At 40.2% G+C, this 24,337-nt stretch overlaps 1 protein-coding gene across 6 annotated transcripts in view; it reads left to right on the forward strand.

Moving 5' to 3' along the window:
• The window catches only part of VPS41 (VPS41 subunit of HOPS complex), a 171,768-nt gene that overhangs the window by 10,895 nt on the left and 136,536 nt on the right, over positions 1–24,337 (forward strand). For 3 of the 6 annotated variants that reach the window (XM_073332850.1, XM_073332851.1, XM_073332852.1), the window contains 4 exons: positions 19,141–19,248; positions 22,215–22,292; positions 22,961–23,103; positions 23,706–23,913. In XM_073332850.1, coding sequence (XP_073188951.1) covers positions 19,141–19,248; positions 22,215–22,292; positions 22,961–23,103; positions 23,706–23,913 — 537 coding nt within the window. Of the gene's footprint in view, positions 1–19,140; positions 19,249–22,214; positions 22,293–22,960; positions 23,104–23,705; positions 23,914–24,337 lie in introns of those variants that run through there. The other 3 variants (XM_073332853.1, XM_073332854.1, XM_073332855.1) reach the window with 2 other exon arrangements.

The raw sequence follows: 24,337 nt of genomic DNA on the forward strand, positions 1-24,337 counted from the left end.
GAGGTAAGTGTACATTTTCCTCGACTTTTTGAGTTGAGTATAATACTCAGCTAGGATGTGCCTTGGCTTTGCAGTTTAGTTCTCTATTAGCAAATCATGTTGCACTGAATGATGTAATGTACCATTTTAAAAAAAAGAGACAGTGATACTGCACTAGTTCTCCCTGGTAGCTTATATTGCAGAACCCACACATGGATCTCTTTTGGATCCTCTCTTCTAAGTAGAGAGTCTTTTTACGCTTGCTTTTGAAATTTCCAAAAGCTGCTTTTGTGCAATGTGCCTACTTGAATTTTGTTTATATTCGGTTCCCTGATGTTTATCACTCTGGACCTCAATATTGTTTTGCATTGTATCATGATAGCCAACCAGAAACAAGGCTTGATAGCTGAACTACCTCATAGTATCTGCATAATGTGACATAGTCGTGGGGCAATCTATGGCATTGTTGTGAAATCTTGTGAGCGAATGTGGATTTTACTTCTGCCACCAGTGTATGTCTGGTGCACAAAATAATTATACTTATCCAATACTTACATATATTTTTCCATCAGTATAGATTATCACTGGTCTGCACAAAGGAAGTAGCAGATTTGTCAGTTAACTTGATGATACACACATTATAGAGTGGGCAGAATGATTTGGAGCACCATACTGGGGCTTAAGAGACCTTCAATTCCTGTCTTAACCACAAACTTTCACTGTGACCTTGGGCAAGCACTTCAACTACATTCCATCTGTTCCCCTCTGTAAAATGAGAATAATAATTTCCAGCCTTATGGGGTGTTGTAAGGATTAAAAAAATCCAGTGATCATTGTGAGTTGCTCAGATACTGCTGTGATGATCATATAAGTATTTCAATATCTGAGATTAGGAGCTTCCTGTTTGTTGACCTGTTGAAGTTTGGATATGTTGTTGTTGTTTTTTTAAAGTGTAGTCAGACTCGTATCCAATCTTATTTTTAATGGAATTGTTGTTGCAATAGTGTTATAAACCTTTGACTGCATTCTGTGCATGCCTGCTAATATTTACATGTCTTCCCATTAAACTCAGAAAATGGACAGCTAATGAGGGCTGCTGATGTACCTCTGTACTGAACTTCTGAGGGCATGGCTACACTTACAGGTGTAGAGCGCTATGAGTTAAACCAGCTCTCGGAGACAGCAGCAGGGAAAGCACTGCCATGTGTTCACACTGTTAGCTGCAAGTGCAGTGGCATGGCCACATTTGCGGCACTTGGAGAGGCATTGGAAGCGGTGCATTATGGGCAGCTATTCCACAGAGCACCTCTTCCCATTCTGGCACTGTGGCTTGTGGGAATGGGGGGCGCAGGGCATCCTGGATCCTGCCCCAATGCCCCGTGATGCATCGCTTTGCATCCCAGCAATCCCTGAGCTTCCAACCACATTTGGCACCATCTTTCAATGGTTTTTGTACTGCATGCTCTGTCTTTCCTTTCGGTCTGCGGGACTGGATCCCAAACTTGTGAGGAATATGCTGATAGGTCTCGCCAGCACGTCACGAATTGCAGTCAGGTTACTCCTTAAGCTACAAAGTGACCGTGAGGAGTCCAACGATGATGTCGACTCACATAACGCATACGACATGAGATTGCTTGTGGCATTCACGGATATGCTCACCACAGTGGAATGCCGCGTTTGGGCTCGGGAAACGAGCACTGAGTGGTGGGATCACAGCATCATGCAAGGCTGGGATGACGAGCAGTGGCTGCAGAACTTTCGGATGAGGAAAGCTACTTTCATGGGACTGTGTGCTGAGCTTGCCCCCGCCCTGCGACGCAAGGACACGAGATTGAGAGCTGCCCTGCTGGTGGAGAAGTGCGTGGCTATTGCAATCTAGAAGCTGGCAACTCCAGACAGCTACCTATAAGTCGCTAACCAATTCAGAGTGGGAAAGTCGACCGTTGGAATCGTGTTGATGCAAGTTTGCAGGGCCATTAATCACATCCTGCTCAGAAGAACCATGACTCTGGGCAATGTGCGTGACTTGGCTGGCTCTGCACAAACGAGTTTCCCTAACTGCAGAGGAGCGATAGATGGGATGCATATTCCAATTTTGGCACCAGACCACCTAGCCTCCGAGTACATAAATCGGAAGGGGTATTTCTCAATGGTTCTCCAGGTGCTTGTGGATCACCGTGGGCGTTTCATGGACATTAACACAGGCTGGTCCGGAAAGGTGCATGATGCAAGCATCTTTCAGAACACAGGCCTGTTCAGGAAGGTACAAGCCAGGACTTTCTTCGCAGACCAGAAGATCTTTGTAGGGGAAGTCGAAATGCCCATTGTGATCCTTGGAGACTCCGCTTATCCTTTAATGCCATGGCTCATGAAACCATACACAGGGAGCCTTGACAGCAGCAAGGAGTGGTTCAACAATAGGCTGAGCCAGTGCAGAATGACTGTTGAGTGTGCTTTTGGCCGTTTAAAAGGCCGCTGGCGCTGTCTGTATGGGAAGCTGGACCTGGCTGATGACAGCATCCCTACAGTTATAGCCGCATGCTGTACCCTCCATAACATTTATGAAGGGAAGGGTGAAAGCTTCACTCAGGCATGGACCACGGAGGTTCAGCACCTGGAGGCTGAATTTGAATAGCCAGAGACCAGGGCTATTAGAGGGGCCCAGTGCAGGGCTGTAAGGATTAGGGATACCTTGAGGGAGCAATTTGATGCTGAAAGCCCCCAGTAATGTTTGGTGCCCTGCATGGGAGTGAAGTGCAGTGGTTCCAATGCTAGTGGGCATCTGTGTTTGCTACGTATGATGCACTGACTTGCGTGCCTGTTGATTTCCTGGGCTACGCTATCTTTTACTTAATGCAATAAAGAATGTTTGCAAAGCCAAAAAATTAATTTATTGAAAAGAAACACATGGGAAAACACATGGCATGACATAGCTGTGCTGTGTGGGAGGAGGGAAGGTAATGGGGGGGAACGGGGCAATCACAGATTTGCGTATGTCCTGTTATCATATTCAGCCTTCCTGTCTGGAGTGCCGCGCAATGAGTGCTGCACTTCAGGCTAGCTAAAATGCATGATGATGGGGGTTGAGTGCAGTGGGTAAGAGTCGTAGTTTGCAGGGCTGGGTGGTGAACCTACAGGTGTTGGAGACTGCTGGTGGTGATAAGAAACCGGATGTTGGAGAAAGTGGGTTGGCGGTGACATGGGGGCACAAGGGAAAGAGTTTTGGGACAAGGGCTACGGGAGGAGTGGGGGGCGGCGGGCATGGATCTGCTCCATCTGGAGTGCTATGAGCGCCTGCATTGAGTCCGGTTGGCATTCCATAACGCTTAGGACCTGCTCCGTGGTTTGTTGCTGGTGATCCGCATTCTGCTGGCGGAGCCTCCTTTCAGTCTACCACCCCTCCTGTACTTTTTGATTTTCAGTAAGGGACTGCTGGATGACTTCATGCAGAAGGTCTTCCTTGCTTCTTCGTGGACGCTTCCCGATTCTTTGCAGCCTTTCGGCCATTGATAACAAGGACTGCTGGGATCTCAAGGCTGCATCTGTAAAGCCAAAATGCAACCCTTAACAGAAGCAGCATTGTTCACACTAGACAGAGCAATGATTCGGCTGAACTTAAAGGCAAGCACAGTGCACACAATAGCAGAAAGTGCCCATCCCAAAGCGAGCGCACATAACCCACAAGGGCCCCGAAATAGTAAGTAAGCACAGGGGCAAGGGGGACTGAATGTTTCAGGGCTGTACTGTCCTCTGGGGTTCTGTGCCTTAGGGAGAGCCAACAGCTGCAGGGGACGGGCTGAACAGTGTCCCCTCATTTTTCAGAGGATGAGTTCATCCTGGAAGATATCTCGCTTCTGAGAGTGACTTGGGAAGCAAGGGGAGGGTCTTCTACTACAATGCAGCTTCTGCCCTGGCCCTTATGCCACTTGCTTGTGTGCAGCAGTGGTCCCCCCACCCCTCATGGCACAGTGGTGCGGACATGTTAGCCTGACTGGGACAAGGAGCATAGAGCTCTGCCAAGGAACCTGCACAAGCGGATTGCCCAGCTTCTGCATGAGACCTTCGATGAGATCACTGAGGCCGATTACCGCGATGTGAGAGAGCACATCAATGCCTTATTCTGCATCTAGGCATGCACGCAGCTCTAACCCTTCTTTCTGCAACCCTCCTCGCCCCAAGAGCCCGCGCCAAAGAACTCCCTTCCCAAAATAAAAGCTGTGTACCAGGCACCTCCTCTGCTGTTTGTTCTTCCGCAAGCACCGTCCGCTCTGACTGGCTACCTTCTGACTGGCTTGAGAACAGCTCCTGGCTGCATGCATCTAAGGACGCTGGACCGTCCTCTGGCTCTGGGCCCCACTCCTCCTCAGCACCCATCACTCCTGCTTTTCTCCTCCTGCCTTGTTGAACTCTGGGCTGCTACAGCCTCTGAAGTGTCCATGGTGCTCTTTGGAGTGGAGGTGGGGTCGCCCCCAAGTATTGCATCCAGCTCTTTGTAGAAATGACAAGTCATGGGGGCAGCACCGGAGTGGCGGTTTGCTTCCCGCGCTTTGTGGTAGGCATTGCGCAGCATCTTCACGTTAACCCCACACTGCAGAGCATCCTGACCATGGCCCTTGATATCTGCCTGTAGGTATCGTAATTCCTACTGCTGGAGCGCAGCTGGGACTGGACAGCTTCCTCCTCCCAAACACTGATGAGGTCCAGCACCTCGCCATTGCTCCATACTGGGGATCACCTGGCACGTGGAGGCATGGTCACCTGGAAAATTGTGCTGAGAGCACTCCACGCCTGGCTGAGCAAACAGGAAGGGGATTTTCAAAATTCCCAGAGAATTTAAAAGGCGGATCTGATGGTTGATCACCTGAGGGCACGGCAGTAGAGTTCAAAGTGGCTAGAACAGGGATTGTGGGACACTTCAGGAGGCTGATCAGAGCACATTAAAGCATCAGAGCACAGTCCACACTGGCACTGCGGTCTCCAGCCGGGGCGCAGCAAGCGTTATGCTTCTTGTTGAGGTGGATTACCAGGGGTGCTCCAGCTGCGGAGTCCGGGTGCTCTATGTTCCTTGCCAGTGTGGACACCTCAGGAGTTAGGGCGCCCGGGGCTGATTTACTGTGTTCCAACTTGCAAGTGTAGCCAAGGCCTTAGTCTCCTAGATAACGCTGAACTGATCTAAACCTAATTACAAATGTTTCAAGTAAACACAGCATCTGGTAAAAAAGGGTTTCCTAACCCTGCTACGTTCCCCACCAAAATATTCTCTAAGCACAGGGCATCAAGCACAGATGGGCTCTTCCACTATTGTTGTCGTTAAAGCGACACCATCAACTTGACAAAAAATGAATTAAAAATAGATTCAGATACTACATCAGCCTACATTGCATCTTTGCCATTTCTTGTATTTCAGCTCCTTTTGTCTGACAATTCACTGTGTCCCCTTTGGCAAGCCACTTCGCTTCTCCATGCCTCTCCTACTCCATCTGTAAAAGGGGGTTATATTAGGGTATGTCTACACTACCCATGTTACAGCGCGGCTGCGGCAGCGCTGTGACATGGGCAGTGCGGGCATGTTTGGTCACTGGGGTAGAGCTCTCCTGGCAATAAAGCACTCTCTTTACTGGCACTTTTCAGTACTAAAACTTTCATTGCTCAGATGTGTTTTTTCACACCCCTGAATGACAAAAGTTTTTAGTGCTGAAAGTGGCTGCGTAGACATAGCCTTAGTCTTCCTTTTTTCTCCTCCAGTTCTTTGAGATCTACAAATGAAAAAGTTCTGTATATGAACTTCTTTAAAAGTTTTTATATTTTCTTTTTCTCTCTCTTTCTCTCTCTCACACGCTCACTAGCCAGAGAGAGCTCACTTCTTCCTGCATACCTAAAGTGAAACGAGCCATTTAAATAGGGTGCGGAGAAAGGGAAGGTATGCAATAAAAAAACAACTCTGTTAATGAGAAAAAGTATCATGCAAATAATTTATCAATTTGAGTCAGTGGGATGAGCATTGTAAATAATGTATTGACGTTTAAATGGAATCTTTTCATACATTAATTTTAAAAACATGTTTTCAGTGACAAGTGACTAAGATTATAATATGCATCGTTCTAGGATTGACTTCCAAGAAAAATGGGTTACTGGTTTTACTGCTATATTCTTCTAATATCTGCTGTTCTTGTGTGAAAATTAGATACTTCACTTAATGAGCTATTAATATTAAATAGAAGTGCCAGTTCTCCTGTGTGTTTTGGAATATATAAAAGGTAAAAATACTGCCTTGCATGTTACATAAATTAAATGCAATTGAAAAGCTACTGTGTCAACAGTGTGTGCAGATGTGGCCTTCCCAAAATACTAATTCATTGATGTGGATGGAGCAACACTGAATTTTCTTTTTCAATAATTTCCTAACCAGTTTCACATTTCAGCGAGTTGATAAAAGAAACTTCAAAAATGACTGTTCCCAAAATTGCACTGTAGGGTATTCATATGCAGTTGATCACAAAATGGCAACAGTTAGTGCCCAAGTAGTGTTCATAGGGGAAACAAATAGTTCTGTTGAAATTCCTTACTCAGCAAAGGGAAATACAAGAGGAAAGGTGTAGTTTCATTCAGATTTGAATTATCTTAGGCTTTTCCTTCCCTTTTGGAACTTGTCTGGGATATCAAAAATACAACAAGCCATTTTATATCACTCTTATGTAATTAAAGGTAACTAGGATTATTGTGTGTAGTTGAAGTGGTTTTATAATTCCCACTGGCTTGGTGTACACAAAACTTCAAGTGAGAAAAAAAAAATAGCTGAAGTGAAACCAAATACTATTGTGGACTATATTTTTTTTACATGTCACTTATGAGGATTGTTCATGTGCAGTATGTCTTCTGTACTTCTGCTTCACAACTTCGTTTATGTCCAGAGTTGTTGGGGTGAATCTGGAATTGGTGTTCCACACATATTGTGAGACTTTCTTTATATCATGGCAGTCCTGAAAAGAAATAAAATGCTGTGTGCTTTTTCCTTTCATCTGTGTATTACTTCATCCTTGGAATGCAACCATCTTAATATTTATTCGTGGGCAGCCATATCATTGTAAATCCTTTGCTTTAGTATACCTACATTTTCCCAAAGAAGACAAAGGATTAAATAAATCCTCATCAGATCCATAAGAAGAAAAGATTTCACACACTAATTTTCCTGACAGCCTGATCCATATTTGCCAAAGATTAGCATGTTGTTGGTGATTTGGCTTATGAAGAACCATACTGGGGTTGCACAGGAGGTGATTCACTTCATTTCCTTACTCAGAAAAGCAGTGTATTTTCACCATAATTCTGTAGAGGTCAATATTTTTGGCAGCATAAAATACAAGGGTGACTTCATGGGTTGGTAACCTCAATCTGAGCACCTCCATTCCATTGTATAGCAGTAGCCATATTAATACAAAATTATTCTTCTACAGGTTAGAAGCTTGCAAGGGTTTTTAATATTTATTTCAAATCCATTTTTAACCAGCTTAGTCCACATGGGGAAAAAAGGTGCTATGTTGTCAGCCCTGGAGAGAGGGAGAGAAAGTTGTCCTTTCTTTGCCTGTGGAGTAGGTATAACTGGGGCAGTAGCATACATTTCTTCACACTGTCTTGCCAGTGGTTCTCAACACTTGCCTAAAGAATCCCTTCTGCTGTTAAGAGGAGGCTTAATCTTCAGGGGCACTCATTCCTTTGTATCTTTGCTGAAGCTGCCATCGAGGTTGTTAGTTGCGGTGGAGTTCTTCTGTGATGTGGCCATCTGTCAGCTGGGAACTGGCTTGATACCACAAATTCATTTTGGTAAACCAAAAGCCATCAGATGGTAATAACTTTTTGCCAGTATCAGCCTGATCTGAATTTGAACTGACGATTCAGATGAAAGTCTCTGTATGCTATTGCTAATCCCTTAACTCTCCCAGTCATTCCTTCCCTGCTTTTTTAAAATTTTCTAATCATGACAGTTTGATTTTTCGTCTCTCCTCCCCCACGTCTGACCAAAAGCAATTATTTCTTTCTTTGAAATAGGTTTACCAGTGTGAATGGGTTTTGCATAGTCTTATATCAGTGTTACTCCCCAGTATATCTGCAGGCTGGTCCCCCACTACCTCTCAACATTTTACCTTCAACTTGATGAGCAATAGAATAGCTTACTTTAGAGCTTATTCCAGTTTGTTGCTTGGCTGTCCAGCAAATTAGGGTTCTGAACATGAAAGGCCACCAAATGTCTATTTTTCCTGTCTAAAATTCTTTTATTTATGTACATCATAGCAATATTTCTCTGACTGAATTGAGAAAAATTGACAAATCATTATCCTAATCCTGACAACACAGCTTCACCCTTCATAAGCAGAGAAAGCCCCTTGGTCTTTTGGACAGGAACAAAAAGTCTAGAAGCTTTATCCTAACACAGTACAGGTGATTAAAAGGGTGATACGTAGTGATTTAGCTAGCAAGCATACATCTTGAGAAGCTGGAAATCATACTCCAGCATGAAGTGGCCATGTACCCTGAGTTGCAAAGAACCTCAAAACCATGTTGCACATCCTAGTAATGTTTTTGAGGCGATCACTTATCATTGCAGCATGTTAGTGCAACAAAATGCTTTATACCTAGCAATTAATTTCCAGATCCCTTTACAAACACTAATCTTTGCATATTGATGCCACATCACTATATAACTGTGTGTGGCATCCTCACCTCTGGTCAGTTTTGTTCAATTTTTGAATTCAGTAGCCAAACTGTCAATTATTATAGGGGAACAGGTGCAATACCCTCACCCACATCATCTGATTCCTTACCTAGAGGAGTAAAAATGCTATCGTAAGAACATAAGAACGGCCATACTGGGTAAGGCCAAAGGTTCATCTAGCCCGGTATCCTGTTTTCCGACAGTGCCTAATGCTAGGTGCCCCAGAGGCAATGAACAGGTAATCAAGTGATCTATTCCCTGTCTCTCATTCCCAGCTTTTGGCAAACAGAGGCTAGGGACACCATCTCTGCTCATCCTGGCTAATAGCCATGAACTTACCCTCCATGAACTTATCTAGTTCTTTTTTGAACCCTATTATAGTCTTGGCCTTCACAATATCCTCTGGCAAAGAATTCCACAGGTTGACTGTGTGAGTTGTGTGAAGAAATACCAGGGGTGAAAGTGCGGTACCGGCCCATACGCACCCCAGGATTTGGCTTATGAAGAACCATACTGGGGTTGCACAGGAGGTGATTCACTTCATTTCCTTACTCAGAAAAGCAGTGTATTTTCACCATAAAACTGTAGAGGTCAGAAGGGACCATTATGATCATCTAGTCTGACCTCCTGCACAATGCAGGCCACAGAATCTTACCCACCTACTCCTGAAATAAACCTCTCACCTATATCTGAGCTATTGAAGTCCTCAAATCATGGTTTAAAGACTTCAAGGTGCAGCGAATCCTCCAGCAAGTGACCTGTGCCCCATGCTGCAGAGGAAGGCGAAAAACCCCCAGGGCCTCTTCCAATCTCCCCTGGAAGAAAATTCCTTCCCGACCCCAAATATGGCGATCAGCTGAACCCTGAGCATGTGGGCAAGATTCACCAGCTGGATACCCAGGAAAGAATTCTATGTAGTAACTCAGATCCCACCCCATCTAACATCCCATAAACTTACCGAGTTTAATCTTGAAGCCAGATAGGTCTTTTGTCCCCACTACTTCCCTTGGAAGGCTGTTCCAGAACTTCACTCCTCTGATGGTTAGAAACCTTCATCTAATTTCAAGTCTAAACTTCCCAATGACCAGTTTATATCCATTTGTTCTTGTGTCCACATTGGTACCGAGCTTAAATAATTCCTCTCCCTCCCTGGTATTTATCCCTCTGATATATTTATCGAGAGCAATCATATCTCCCCTCAGCCTTCTTTTGGTTAGGCTAAACAAGCCAAGCTCTTTGAGTCTCCTTTCATAAAGATAGGTTTTCCATTTCTCGGATCATCCTAGTAGCCCTTCTCTATACCTGTTCCAGTTTGAATTCATCCTTCTTAAACATGGGAGACCAGAACTGCACACAGTATTCCAGGTGAGGTCTCACCAGTGCCTTGTATAACGGTACTAACACCTCCTTATCTCTACTGGAAATACCTCACCTGATGCATCCCAAGACCGCATTAGCTTTTTTCAGAGCCATATCACGTTGGCGGCTCATAGTTGTCCTGTGGTCAACCAATACTCCAAGGTCCTTCTCCTCCTCCGTTACTTCTAATTGATGCGTCCCCAGCTTATAACTAAAATTCTTGTTATTAATCCCTAAATGCATGACCATACACTTCTCACTATTAAATTTCATCCTATTACTATTACTCCAGTTTACAAGGTCATTCAGGTCCTCCTGTATGATATCCTGGTCCTTTTCAAAATTGGCAATACCTCCCAGTTTTGTATCATCCGCAAACTTTATTAGCACACTCCCACTTTTTGTGCCGAGGTCAGTAATAAAAAGATTGGTCCCAAAACTGATCCCTGAGGAACTCCACTGGTAACCTCTCTCCAGCCTGACAGTTCACCTTTCAGTATGACCAATTGTAGTTTCCCCTTTAACCAATTCCTTATCCACCTTTCAATTTTCATATTGATCCCCATCTTTTCCAGTTTAATAATTCCCCATGTGGCAGTTTAATAATTCCCCCGTATCAAATGCCTTACTGAAATCTAGGTAAATTAGGTCTACTGCGTTTCCTTTGTCTAAAAAATCTGTTACTTCCTCAAAGAAGGAGATCAGGTTGGTTTGGCACAATCTACCTTTTGTAAAACCATGTTGTATTTTGTCCCATTTACCATTGACCTCAATGTCTTTAGCTACTTTCTCCTTCAAAATTTTTTCCAAGACCTTGCTTACTACGGATGTCAAAATAACAGGCCTGTAGTTACCCGGATCACTTTTTTTTCTTTCCTTAAAAATAGGAACTATGTTAGCAATTCTCCAGTCATACGGTACAACCCCTGAGTTGACAGATTCATTAAAAATTCTTGCTAATGGGCTTGCAATTTCATGTGCCAATTGCTTTAATATTCTTGGATGAAGATTACCTGGGCCCCCCGATTTAGTCTCATTAAGCTGTTCGAATTTTGCTTCTACCTCAGTTATGGTAATATCTACCTCCATATCCTCATTCCCATTTGTCATGCTACCGTTATTCCTAAGAACCTCATTAAAGACTGAGGCAAAGTATTTGTTTAGTTAGGGGGCCATGCCTAGGTTATCCTTAACCTCCACTCCATCCTCAGTGTTTAGCAGTCCCGCTTCTTCTTTCTTTATTTTCTTCTTACTTATATGGCTATAGAACCTTTTACTATTGGTTTTAATTCCCTTTGCAAGGTCCAACTCTACTTGACTTTTAGCTTTTCTCACTTTGTCCCTACATGTTCTGAGCTCAGTAAGGTAGCTTTCTTTGCTGATCCCTCCCTTCTTCCACTCCCTGTATGCTTTCTGCTTTTTCTTAATCAGCTCTCTGAGATGCTTGCTCATCCAGCGTCGTCTACAACTCCTGCCTATGAATTTTTTCCCCTTTTTTGGGATGCAGGCCTCCGATAGCTTCTGCAGCTTTGACTTGAAGTAATCCCAGGCCTCCTCTGCCTTTAGATCCATAAATTCTTCAGTCCAATACACTTCCCTAACTAATTTCCTTAATTTTTGAAAGTCAGCCCTTTTGAAATCAAAAACCCTAGTCGCAGATTTATTTTTGTTTATCCTTCCATTCAGTTTGAATTGAATTAGCTCATGATCACTTGAACCAAGGTTGTCCCCTACAACCATTTCTTCTATGAGGTCCTCACTACTCATCAAAACCAAATCTAAAATGGCATCCCCTCTTGTTGGTTCAGCAACTACTTGATGAAGGAATCCATCAGCTATTGCATCTAGGAAAATCTGAGCCCTATTATTATTACTCGCACTTGTCCTCCAGGCTATATTTGGGAAGTTAAAGTCTCCCATGATCACGCAGTTTCCATTCGTATTTACTTCATTAAAAACATTAAAGAGGGCTCTATCCATATCCAAATTAGATCCTGGTGGTCTACAGCACACCCGATAGATACCCATATGTAGTGGTGACGTGCACAATCCTTTGTCCAGCTCTGAGTTTGCTGCCACATTTTGTGGTGGCCTGGAGTCCTTTCAGTTTTCACGGTAAAAAACTGTTTTGCAGGCCTATCCCGCCTAGGCTAATGCTGTGCCATTAATACTGTTGGCAGAGCTGGTATCTGAATTCCTATGAATGTTGCTCTTAGAAGTGGTACATGTGATTATAAGACCCTACTCCTTCCAAATCAGCTGTGGGAATTTTTTCAAAGACCCACACAAACCTACTCAATGCTTTCCCTAGAAGCAAGCATACAGAAATTATTTATACATTTGTGACTACTCAAATTAATATGCCTGATATGGGACCTTGAGCTGACCAAAAAGTAAGGTATTGCCTAGATAACTGAATTCTGCTAGATACGTTTAGCTGAACATTGTATTTCCATATAGAGAGGAAGGCAAGTAATTCTCCCTGGATACTGTGTAAAAGTACAGAAGTCTTGTAATCTTTTGTAATCTGTTAAAGAATTCTTGTGACAAATAAAGCTCCTGTGAGCCAGCTCACAAAGGGTATGTTTTATGCACTCTGCATAACCATAAGAAGCTCTCTGAACCTTTGTTCTAGACTGAGAAGAAGTGGGGAGAATAATTGGAGGTGGTAATTCTCCGTTGACTTCACTTAGAATCTTTGTGCAGTGCCGAAACTAGTATTGCCAGAAGTGTAGCACAAATCCTGTCAATAAAACATCCAGCTAGCTCAAATTTCTTTTCTCTGTGGTACAGTGATCACTATTTAAGTCCAAAACTTGTCTACGGATGTCTTTATTCCTCGATATTGTCCTCTTTTTGGTTTTAGTAGGATTGCAGTGCCTAACTCTTCCTTCATATTCTTTAAGCATTAATTAATCAAATGTTCTGTATGAAATCATCTTTTGGTTGACTCCTATTTAGCTTGCAACGTGGCATTTTACTGAAGTTTCTCATTCCGATGTTGTGAAATCGGAAGTTATCTGAAAGATAGTCTGGTGAGAGTTGGCGGTGAGAAATTACTTTTTCCTTGTCGGGGATGCCCTGCTAAAAAGTGTGTGTCACAGCAAAGCCTTTTAGCAAGTAATTTTAAGCATGTGCATTGTCACATTATAATGACAGGTTTCAGAGTAACAGCCGTGTTAGTCTGTATTCGCAAAAAGAAAAGGAGTACTTGTGGCACCTTAGAGACTAAGAAATTTATTTGAGCATAAGCTTTCGTGAGCTACAGCTCCCTTCATCGGATGCATACTGTGGAAAGTGTAGAAGATCTCTTTATATACACACAAAGCATGAAAAAATACCTCTTCCCACCCCACTCTCCTGCTGGTAATAGCTTATCTAAAGTGATGACTCTCCTTACAATGTGTATGATAATCAAGGTGGGGCATTTCCAGCACAAATCCAGGGTTTAACAAGAACGTCTGAGGAGGGGGGGGGTAGGAAAAAACAAGGGGAAATGGGTTACCTTGCATAATGACTTAGCCACTCCCAGTCTCTATTCAAGCCTAAGTTAATTGTATCAAATTTGCAAATGAATTCCAGTTCAACAGTTTCTCGCTGGAGTCTGGATTTGAAGTTTTTTTGTTGTAATATCACAACTTTCATGTCTGTTTCTTCACTTCCGCAGGTGGGTATTGTAGTTGTAAGAATGCTTGATAGAGATCTTATAGGTGTTTGCCTCTGTCTGAGGGGTTGGAGCAAATGCGGTTGTATCCGCTTCCTGGACACTACAGTGCTAATAAACGATGGTTACATAAACACAACCCTATACCAGAAACCTACTGACCGCTATTCCTACCTACATGCCTACAGCTTTCATCCAGACCACACCACACGATCCATCGTCTACAGCCAAGCTCTGTGATACAACCGCATTTGCTCCAACCCCTCAGACAGAGACAAACACCTACAAGATCTCCATCAAGCATTCTTACAACTACACTATCCACCTGCGGAAGTGAAGAAACAGATTGATAGAGCCAGAAGAGTTCCCAGAAGTCTCCTACTACAGGACAGGCCTAACAAAGAAAATAACAGAACGCCACTAGCCATCACCTTCAGCCCCCAACTAAAACCCCTCCAACGCATTATTAAGGATCTACAACCTATCCTGAAGGATGACCCAACACTCTCTCAAATCTTGGGAGACAGGCCAGTCCTTGCCTACAGACAGCCCCCCAACCTGAAGCAAATACTCACCAGCAACCACATACCACACAACAGAACCACTAACCCAGGAACCTATCCTTGCAACAAAGCCCGTTGCCAAGTGTGCCCACATATCTATTCAGGGGACACCATAACAGGGCCTAATAACATCAGCCACACTATCAGAGGCTCGTTCACCTGCACATCCACCAATGTGATCTATGCCATCATGTGCCAGCAATGCCCTTCTGCCATGTACATTGGTCAAACTGGACAGTCTCTACGTAAAAGAATAAATGGACACAAATCAGATGTCAAGAATTATAACATTCATAAACCAGTCGGAGAACACTTCAATCTCTCTGGTCACGCGATTACAGACATGAAAGTTGTGATATTATAACAAAAAAACTTCAAATCCAGACTCCAGCGAGAAACTGTTGAATTGGAATTCATTTGCAAATTGGATACAATTAACTTAGGCTTGAATAGAGACTGGGAGTGGCTAAGTCATTATGCAAGGTAACCTATTTCCCCTTGTTTTTTCCAACCCTTTCTCCCCCGCCCCCAGACGTTCTTGTTTAAACCCTGGATTTGTGCTGGAAATGCCCCACCTTGATTATCATACACATTGTAAGGAGAGTCATCACTTTAGATAAGCTATTACCAGCAGGAGAGTGGGGTGGGAGGAGGTATTTTTTCATGCTTTGTGTGTATATAAAAAGATCTTCTACACTTTCCACAGTATGCATCCGATGAAGTGAGCTGTAGCTGATGAAAGCTTATGCTCAAATAAATTGGTTAGTCTCTAAGGTGCCACAAGTACTCCTTTTCTTGTCACATTATAGTCACTTCAGTGAGATGAGTTGTGTGCTTAGTTATGCATGTGTTTAAATCCATTCGGATCAAGGCCTAGAACTGTAGGGGCCACTGTATTAGTTGGGATCCATTAGGCGCTATGCAACAAAGAGAAGGGTGTTGATTAAGTTTATTTCCATGAAAGGCTTTATTTGCAACATGTAGGTAGGCTTTGAAACTCATAATGACAAATCATGCAGGAAGGATGGGAACTTCATTGTCAATGTCCAATACACAATTAGGGTATCCATAACCAGTAGAGCATATAGTCCATGTGACACACTATCCTGTGGGCAAACCCTATGCTGCAGGAATGAATATTCACTAATGTAGTAACTCAACAAACTGCCCACAGATTCTCTCTTGAGATCATCTTTGTAAGGACCTTATGTCAGTTTTCACTGAATATTGGGTTCTATTGCAGTCCTTCTTGTAGGCAAAGCTGGGAAAGACTGATTCAGAGTATCTCAAGAGAGTTAGGTAATGAATCTAGTATTGAGAAATCTGAGTGATGTCTTCCTTTAACTAAACTGGCCTTTTAAAGACTTACTGACACCTTTTTAGCTTGCTGTAGTTTGATATAGTTTGGCTCATGAAGAGTTGGTCGTCCACTATATACAGACAGATTTGAAGAATGGAAAGAGGGGCATCTTCCCATTTCACTTAAGGAGCTCCATATTAACAAAGGATACAGCTCTAAAGAGAAGTTCTCTTTTGGTCTTATTAGTTAATTGTGTTTTTTTCGTGTATGGCTTTCAGGAGGAAATATTCAAAGATAACTGGAAAAGATCTTTATAGCATATACTGGGTGTTTTCATTCTCAGAATTAGAAAATCTAAGGGAAATGGAACAGCAAAAAAACCAATGGAAAATAATTTTTTAAATGGTGTTCCCTGTGGTTTACAAATTGGTAATTAGTTAAGCTGTAGCATGGCTGTTCCAGCTTTTTTTGTTTTACTTAACCAAGATTTCAATATCTCATTTGCAGAGCGCTTCAACATTTTTCTTCTACCAGTACATTTTTTTTTTTTTTTACCTTCTAACTTTGGGTATTTTCAAGTGCTGTTTGAATAATACTAAACAAATGTATTTGACAAAAATTTCAAAACTCTGACGTAAGTGTTACGAAGTATTAGTTCTCTGGGTAACAAAAATGTGAAAAACATGTTAAGCTACAGTACAAGTAACCATGATATAAAATTTATTTGCAAATGTTTGAGAGTCCTAGGATGGTTTAAAGGACTGGTCGTCTAATTAAAAGTGCCATACACTTAGTAAAAATCCATGTTAGTTGAGAAATTGATTTTTTTTTTTTTTTGGAAAGCTAAGTTTTCTTGTATGGGGTAAATGTCACTCTGTTCATATCTTAGCTTTGCTGCAAGTCAGGACTTGTACTATTCCACCAGGTTGTCATAGAAACGCAGCTAACTGTCATCTCAACTCAGGCTGCTGATGGTTTTATTTGTAGGTTTGCAGGATTATTAAAATTTAACAAAAAATATTGATTTGCTTTTTATTAATGCTGGCTTGTGTTTACCTTAGAAGTTCAGGCTGCATAAAAGCTTTTCCTGATAAGAAAATATTTGTAAGATGTTAAGCTCAAGTACATTAAATGTGTTTGACATTTTCTCTCTCATTTAGAACGCGATAGTCTGTGGCAATAGAGTAAACTTGTATTTTTTTTTTACAAATCATTTTTCATTTCCTTTTTTACAGTGAGGCAGAAATTTTTCAAATTCACCTTTCCCCTGACTTTTACTTTACATAAAAGATACCTGTCAGGAAAGCATGAAGTGGGCACATCATTGTGGCTAATATTTGAAGTTTTCATTTTATATACATTTTCGTGAAGCCTGGCAGAATGCTTCAGTGCACTGAGTTTTGAAAGAATATATATTTTTATTATGCATGTGTGGGAGAAATTATTTAGTTTTCACTCCTAAATAAGACAGGCAAAACTTATTTACAATAACACTCTCTAATGGCCCGTGGATGAATGCTTTTATGCAAAATACTTGAGAGACTGGAATTAACTTTTCACATTGGTGTCCAGACTTCAGCAACATGTGGAATCTTATTACAAAAGCTATTTGCCTAGAACTGAATTTTTACTTCACATATTTATGTCAGGATGCACAGATCACTGATGCATTTCAAGTGTAGTCTTTGTAATGATGTAAGAAATACAGTAATGTATGTATTGTTGTAAAATATATAAATAAAAAGCACTACTTTTTTTCTTGCTTTTTACAATTTTCATCTGTTAAGGATTTGGAAGCACAGGTAACTTAGCTGACTCTTATATAAAGCTCTCTAATTTGACATTGTCATTCTGACTGGTAACAACTTTGTTCAGTGTTGGATTTACTGAATAAAATTTTCTTGCTGGACATTTTGACATTTCACTTCAGACAATTATGTTATGGCTGTTGACATCCCTATATTAATTCCTTTTGTATTCAGCCATAAAACTCTCTAACAAATTTTAAAAGAACCTTTTATTCTAGCATGTATACAGTAAGTTGGTGGTATGAAATATTGAATTTCTACCAGAGTTTCATATTTTTATTGTGTTTTCTGGAAGAGAACATATATCATGATAACATGTGAGATAATAGTTTAAACAGTCTCAGTAGTTTAGTATATTAAGTAATCATATTGGCTTTTAATATAGCAAAAGACTAGTTTGTTTTTACTTGAAGAAAGGCTTAAATAAAATTGTTGTTTCTCCACTGGGAGTTAGCCTTTATACTCATTAGACAGGAAAAAGGAGCACATCTATAGCGCCTTTTGTCTCAGGCTCTCATTATGCTTTGTGAATATTAATTGAACCTCCTACACCCCTTTTTGAAGTCAATATTAGAATCATTTAATCCATCAGTGGGGTGGAACACCGGAGCTGTTTTAACAGTGCACAGCAATGATACACATCAATTTTAGGACAGAAAGTGAAAAAGAATACTATATCCAATATGTATACGCTAAATACTTACTTTTGATAGTGGTGTTCTCATTCTAATTGAGAATGGGGGGTGTCGTAGATATATTACTTCATAACGAGGATGCTTTGGAACATATAGTATCAAATGAAACTATTAAATATAAAATGTATCCATCTGAAATATATATAAAACTGCAGTGTAGCATTTTGGTATAAATAAACACCCTAATACTGTATTGCACCTTGAGCATTCATTTATAGCAGGAAGACAAATAGATTGACTGTTTGTTTTGATCAGCTAGCTTCTCTCTCTCTCTCTCTCTCTCTCTCTCTCTCTCTCTCTCTCTCTCTCATCTAACCATTCTCTTTGTGTCAGTTTTATGTGCCTTTCCTCTGTCCTGAATGGTGATTGGATGACGACATAGTTTGTTTAAAGGGTAACAACAGGGTAGGTTTGAGGTCCTAGAAACGTGCTAGATCACAGTTTACCAATGTGAAAGTTACTATGTCCAGGTCTGTTTCTCAAACAGTTTTGCAGCAACATTTCTACTTTTTGTTTGTTTGAACATAAACCCCATTGACATGTCTTATACAGGTAACACATTCCTAGTAGATATTTTTATTTTTATTTACAGCGTTTTGTGTCTGTCCTTCCTACTGAGGTGCAGCATCTTGTAAAGGTCTTCAAGTTTCTTGTAATGTGCATGCTTCAACTCGGAGCTAAAAGTGGCTACAGCTGCATATTTTATTTTTATCAACTTTGCCATATCCATACTTTTTTTTTCTTAATTGGGAATGAGTAACTTTATTTAACAAAGTACCCATGTACATTTTCCCTGCTTGTTATAAATCAACTAAGTGCCTCTTACAGTTAAACTGTATCAATTTATTTATTTACATTACTGTATTTAGCTGCACCCAGAACTCTGGTACCAATAATTGGAATGTTACGTATAGTGGCTGTTGTTGAGAGATCATAGAGAACCATCTATGGCTGTTGCTGTGTGATAGTATTTGGAGATCTCTAAGTATTTGGTATTTTAAATTAAACTTAAAAAAACCTCTTTCTTTTCCCTCCCTCTTCCCCAAACTCGTAATAACATAGGAAGATGAGAGTGAAGAAGAACCCAAGCTGAAGTATGAAAGGCTTTCTAATGGAGTGACTGAAATTCTCCAAAAGGATGCAGCCAGTTGCATGACCGTGCATGAAAAGGTACTTTTTTCTTTTTTCTGGGTAGGGATATGAAGTAACTGTTTGCTTGTTTTTAAAATATCTGTCTGTTTATATGTTATCTCTCTCAAAAAAGTTAGAGATTTATGTTAAGGAACTGACAAATCTGAAGATCGTCTCAGCTAAGTACAGTGCAAGCAACTGTAATATGAGTTGACTTAATAGAGTAACCTCTTGTCGGACAGTGTTTCTCTCTCTCTCAGGTGGTAAGAGGTAAGAATTCCGTATTTTGTAAGGTGGAATGTTTATATGAGTTACTGTGAGATTTAGTTCTAATTAAAAACTGTATCATAGGCTCAAGGTATCAAGCCTATCAAGATGCAGTCAAGATCAAGATGCAGTCCCAAACATACTTTATCAAGTAAAGAACTCAGCACCTTTTGAATCATTCCAAACAAACTCAATCCTGCCAGGGGCTGATTTAGTTGGAGAGGGTATTCATCTGTGGAAGACAACTGAGGTTTTATTAATAAAACAGGAAAGTAATTAAAATACATTTATTCCTGATCCTTTACAAGTAGCCTAGGCTCAGTAAACTCAGACCAGGGGGTGGGACTCAAAACCTGTACTAATAACATTAGTCTAAAAGACGCAGGAGCAAAAGAACACTGAAGGTAGAGGGGCTTGCACTGATGGGAATAAAAGTACAGGTTTGTGAGATGAAGATGGAGTGGCAACTTCAGCTATGATTTTTGTAACTATGTGTCTGTTCATCAACTAAACAGTTTTTTTCTTTTTCTGAATTTACTTGTTTTTAATATTAAAATATTAAAGACCAGGTGCTGTACATTTGAAAGTATATGACTTTAATGACTCCTATCAAAAAGGTGTTGTAATATATTACAAAATGTAATATATACAGTTGTATTTTTTTAATTTATAATTTTCTGGCTGCTTAATGCATAATGGCTGCTTAATGGCTGCATAATGGCTGCTTACCAGCTACCATTGGGGTGTCTGTGATATGTTGTTTTGTTATACATTCAAGATTAAGACTTGTGCAGAGTGTATTTTTTCTTCAGAATACTGGTGCAGCTGCTCAAGAGGCCCATTTTAGGGTAGTTAAAGTTCATGTTTTAAATTTAAGTTAAATTTAACTGTATGAATGAAAAACAGTGAGTCTCTCTTTTAAACATTAAAGACTTAAAATCAAACAGATATTTTGAAAATTGGAAAGAAATTCCTCCTAGTCTGGGATCATTTTTCAGTCTTAAGTGAATTTTTAAACCCAACTGATTAAATAGAATTTTATGTATGGAAATTTCCAGAATACCAACCTTAACTATAGGGTCACAAAGCGTGACTCTACAGTAAGGCTGTTTTAAGTATCCAAACGTTCTTAGATTTCTAGCAAACTAGATACACTATTTATGAGGAGGATCAATATTATTAGAAGCTAGGGGATTGGTCTTTTGGGAATTGGTCTGTTACAACAGAGAGCCTAAAAGCAAAGGTACAGCGTAAGCTCCTTTTTTTTTTCTTCCGTGGGTGGGGGAAGGTTAAGGAAAACCATACAAAAGGGTTGGCACAAATGAAATTATAGTCGTATTATACACATACTTCTGATTAGAACAATTTGACTTTGTTGGGAGTCCCAAATTCTGGCTTATATAGTCAGACTAATTTCTCCCCGGAATTATTTTTTCTTTCAATGCTATAGCATCATATTTTCACCAGGCTTGCTGTCTGCACTGGATGACTAATCGTCCTGGCACCTGGTGCATTCAAGCAGGCCTGTGCAGTGGAATAGTCATACCTAGTTATGTCTGCACACCTGATGTTTTATTAACCAGTATTGATTTTTTTACCCGGAGGACTTTTTTCTTCCTGAAAAAAGGCAACCTTGCAGGAGTGAAAGGCATTGCAGGGGATGAATTTCTAATGAAACCCTTCTTTCCCTTTTTTTTGACTCCTCTTTAATGTAGCTTCATATTTTAAGTGCCTGAACTGAAATTTTATTTTAAGCAATTCCATTTTGATAAATCCTTTTAAGCCTTGACTTTCTGTAAGGTTATTTTTTAAAGATTGTGCTGCTTGACTGACACGCTTAGTAGTGCTTGTAAATTTGAGCATTTCATTATTGGTTGCAATGAAGCATGCTCACATGCAGTGAAATACAGAGAATTTAGGAGCCTAGGCCATTTGAGTAATGTTAAATAGAAAAAAAAAAAGAAAGAAAAGAAAAACCCGTCTGTCATATATCAAGTAGTACTGAAGTTTCTGCTGGTTTGTTTAGGATTGGTTCACACAGTTCAACTAACAGTGGCTCTCCTGGAATCATTTGCCCTTTTTACATCTATCAAATAAATGTGTAGTGCTGTTATGTGTATTTGTTGAGAAATAATTTGTCATAATAAGACTGTCATAGTATAAAATGGCTGGTGAATGCATGCATCATTAAATGTCAGAATATCACAGTGTCAAAGAAAATAAAGAATCAGGATAATATTAAGTGCATTAGATCTTTAAATAGCTTTCCATGTTATGGTATTCTGTGTAATAAGGGCCTAATAATTGGTAGCTTTGTTTTTGAATATTTATTGTATTGGCAAAGAAGAATTAAAAGTAAACAGCTTCTTAATAATTTCCATAGCTTTATTTTCAAGTGTATGTTACCCTTGCTTTCACACTACATTTTTAATTTGCTGCCACAGTCCATCAGGCAATACGTACAGAGTGCAGACATACCATTCGTTGTCAGTAGATGAGGGTTCCCATGACTCATTCTGACAGCTAACTTGCACGATCACAATAATATGGGCTTCAAGCCCTGTTTTATTCTTTAGGTGCATCCAAAATAAGCTTCGTCCATAGAATAATTTCTTTTAGGGTGCTGTTAAAAATTAATCTGCTGAATATCCTGGAGTTCTTTACCTGGTGGGATTTTTTTTTTTAAAGTTGCAATGTATTTATTTAATCAGTCTCTTTTTCTCTTTTTCTTATCACAGTTTTTGGCACTGGGCACACATTATGGCAAGGTTTATTTACTTGATGTCCAGGGAAACATCACCCAAAAGGTTGACATTGTAAGTGAAACATAATTTAGAAAATTTTATTGTGATGCAAAATATTGTGATGTACCAAATAGTAAATAAGGTTATTGCTCTCAATACACCTGAAATTTTAAAAATACATTTAAAAAACTCCTACTGATATGAGAGGATGAATACAAAACATGGAAAAAAGACAGTATAACACATAGTCTCATATGAACACATCTAAGATTGTAGGATGTGTTCATCATTACTACAGACAAGGAAATACATATTTGTGATTGTAATTAACAATAATCATCTACCTCCTCTAGAGGCTCTTGACTTCCTTAAGGTATTAGCCGACTATTGTTGATTGTTAGTATGTGTGCTATCATCTTATCAAGATGCCAAAAGTAATTGAAAATTGATTGATTGCCTTGCTAGTTCAGTTTATCTACTGCAAATATATAAAGCTAATATTTTATGTGAATGTTTTGAAGCTTAGGCTCTTAAGGGATTGTATTGATTGAAGGAAAAGAGGCAGACTACCTTTTTTAATTTTTTTTTATTGTTTCTGGAATCATTGAGGATGAATGAAATGTTGAATTTAAAGCTGTGTTCTAAGGTATTAAATGCACATTTTTAAAGTATGGAGGGTTTGAGTGTGTGCGTTACTTTCTTTTTGCTTTGTTTTATTTTAGTAAATTTTTTGTTTCTAGCATTGTCACAAATTCCAGTGGGCAGACCTCCCTTTTTCAAAAGCAAGCGTCAGCTCTTGTCAGAGTATGTATCACAAGATGGCGACATGTTTGCAAAATAGAACACATGTTCTGAAGCTGACACAGCTAGCTGCACATGAAAGGTGAAAGGTTATATTTTTATATTTGAAAAATCTAATTACACAATTGTTTCCAAAAAAATAAAAACCACCAAAAAAAAATCTCCTAGGAACAGCCTTTGAAGGAAATTTTTATATTATCGTGGTCAGATTGACAGTGACCTTACTTGAGATTCGTGAAAGTCAAGTTAACTTTTTGTGCTCCGTCAGCTCGACAGCATTTAATAGATTCATAGATTCCAAGGCCAGAAGGGACCATTGTGATCATCTAATCTGACCTTCTGTGTAACACAAGCCATAGAACTTCCCCAAAATACTTTCATGGGAAGAGGGGCTTTGCCTGGCTTCCTTCCATGTTCTGATTACTTTACACAGGTGCTATTTGCCAAAGACACACACTTGTAATTTTACTCCAATCTGATTTATTTGAGGCAGATCAGAATTTTATCTAAAACCCAATTTCTTCATTTCCAAGGTATGCATTAAGGGACCGATCCAAAATCTATTAAAATCGGTTAGTGTCTTTCCCCTAGATTCAGGCCTGAAATGCATCTGCCTGATAGTTATATTTACCCCACAGATAGACTCTGTGTGTTACATGCCTGAAACACTTCCTCTTGTTGCAGGTCTCCTCTTCCCCCCCCAGTCCTACAACTAGTGGTCACTAATGCCCCAATCCTACAAGGTGATCCACAAAGCCCCGTTGATTTCAGTAGGGCGCACTGCATGGGCATAAGGGCTCATCTGCACAGATCCCAGGCAGAGTCAGAACCTAAGAATAAGATGGATGCCCTACCAGGAAACAGAGGCAAAAAAACCCCAGTCCCTCAATGTGTATGTATGTTGTTTGCTTTATAACATACAATGCTAGCCACAGCTACTGTTTTATGTTTGTTATAGTAAAGTTAAGGTAGGTTACTTAAGCATTTCTATTCTAAAATCCCTTTTTCAACTTGCTTATAATTCTCCTAAAATTTTACTATTCCAGGTTGAAGTTTTCCAGGTCTTGTTTATTTGTAAGGATGATTGGTTCTGTTGCTCTTGGGGTCGAGCACAGTATATGTGTGTGGGGGGAAAATAAACTGTGCCTGTTCAGTTTTACTATCTTTAATTTTTTTCAACTTTTTTTTCAGCAGCTGTAATGCATCAGCAGTTTATTGTTTCATGATTTCTGTGTGTATATAAAGTCTGCTGCAGTTTCCACGGTAAACATCTGATGAAGTGAGCTGTAGCTCACGAAAGCTCATGCTCAAATAAA

Source organism: Lepidochelys kempii, chromosome 2 (assembly GCF_965140265.1).
Source record: "Lepidochelys kempii isolate rLepKem1 chromosome 2, rLepKem1.hap2, whole genome shotgun sequence".
NCBI classification, from domain to species: Eukaryota; Metazoa; Chordata; order Testudines; family Cheloniidae; genus Lepidochelys; species Lepidochelys kempii.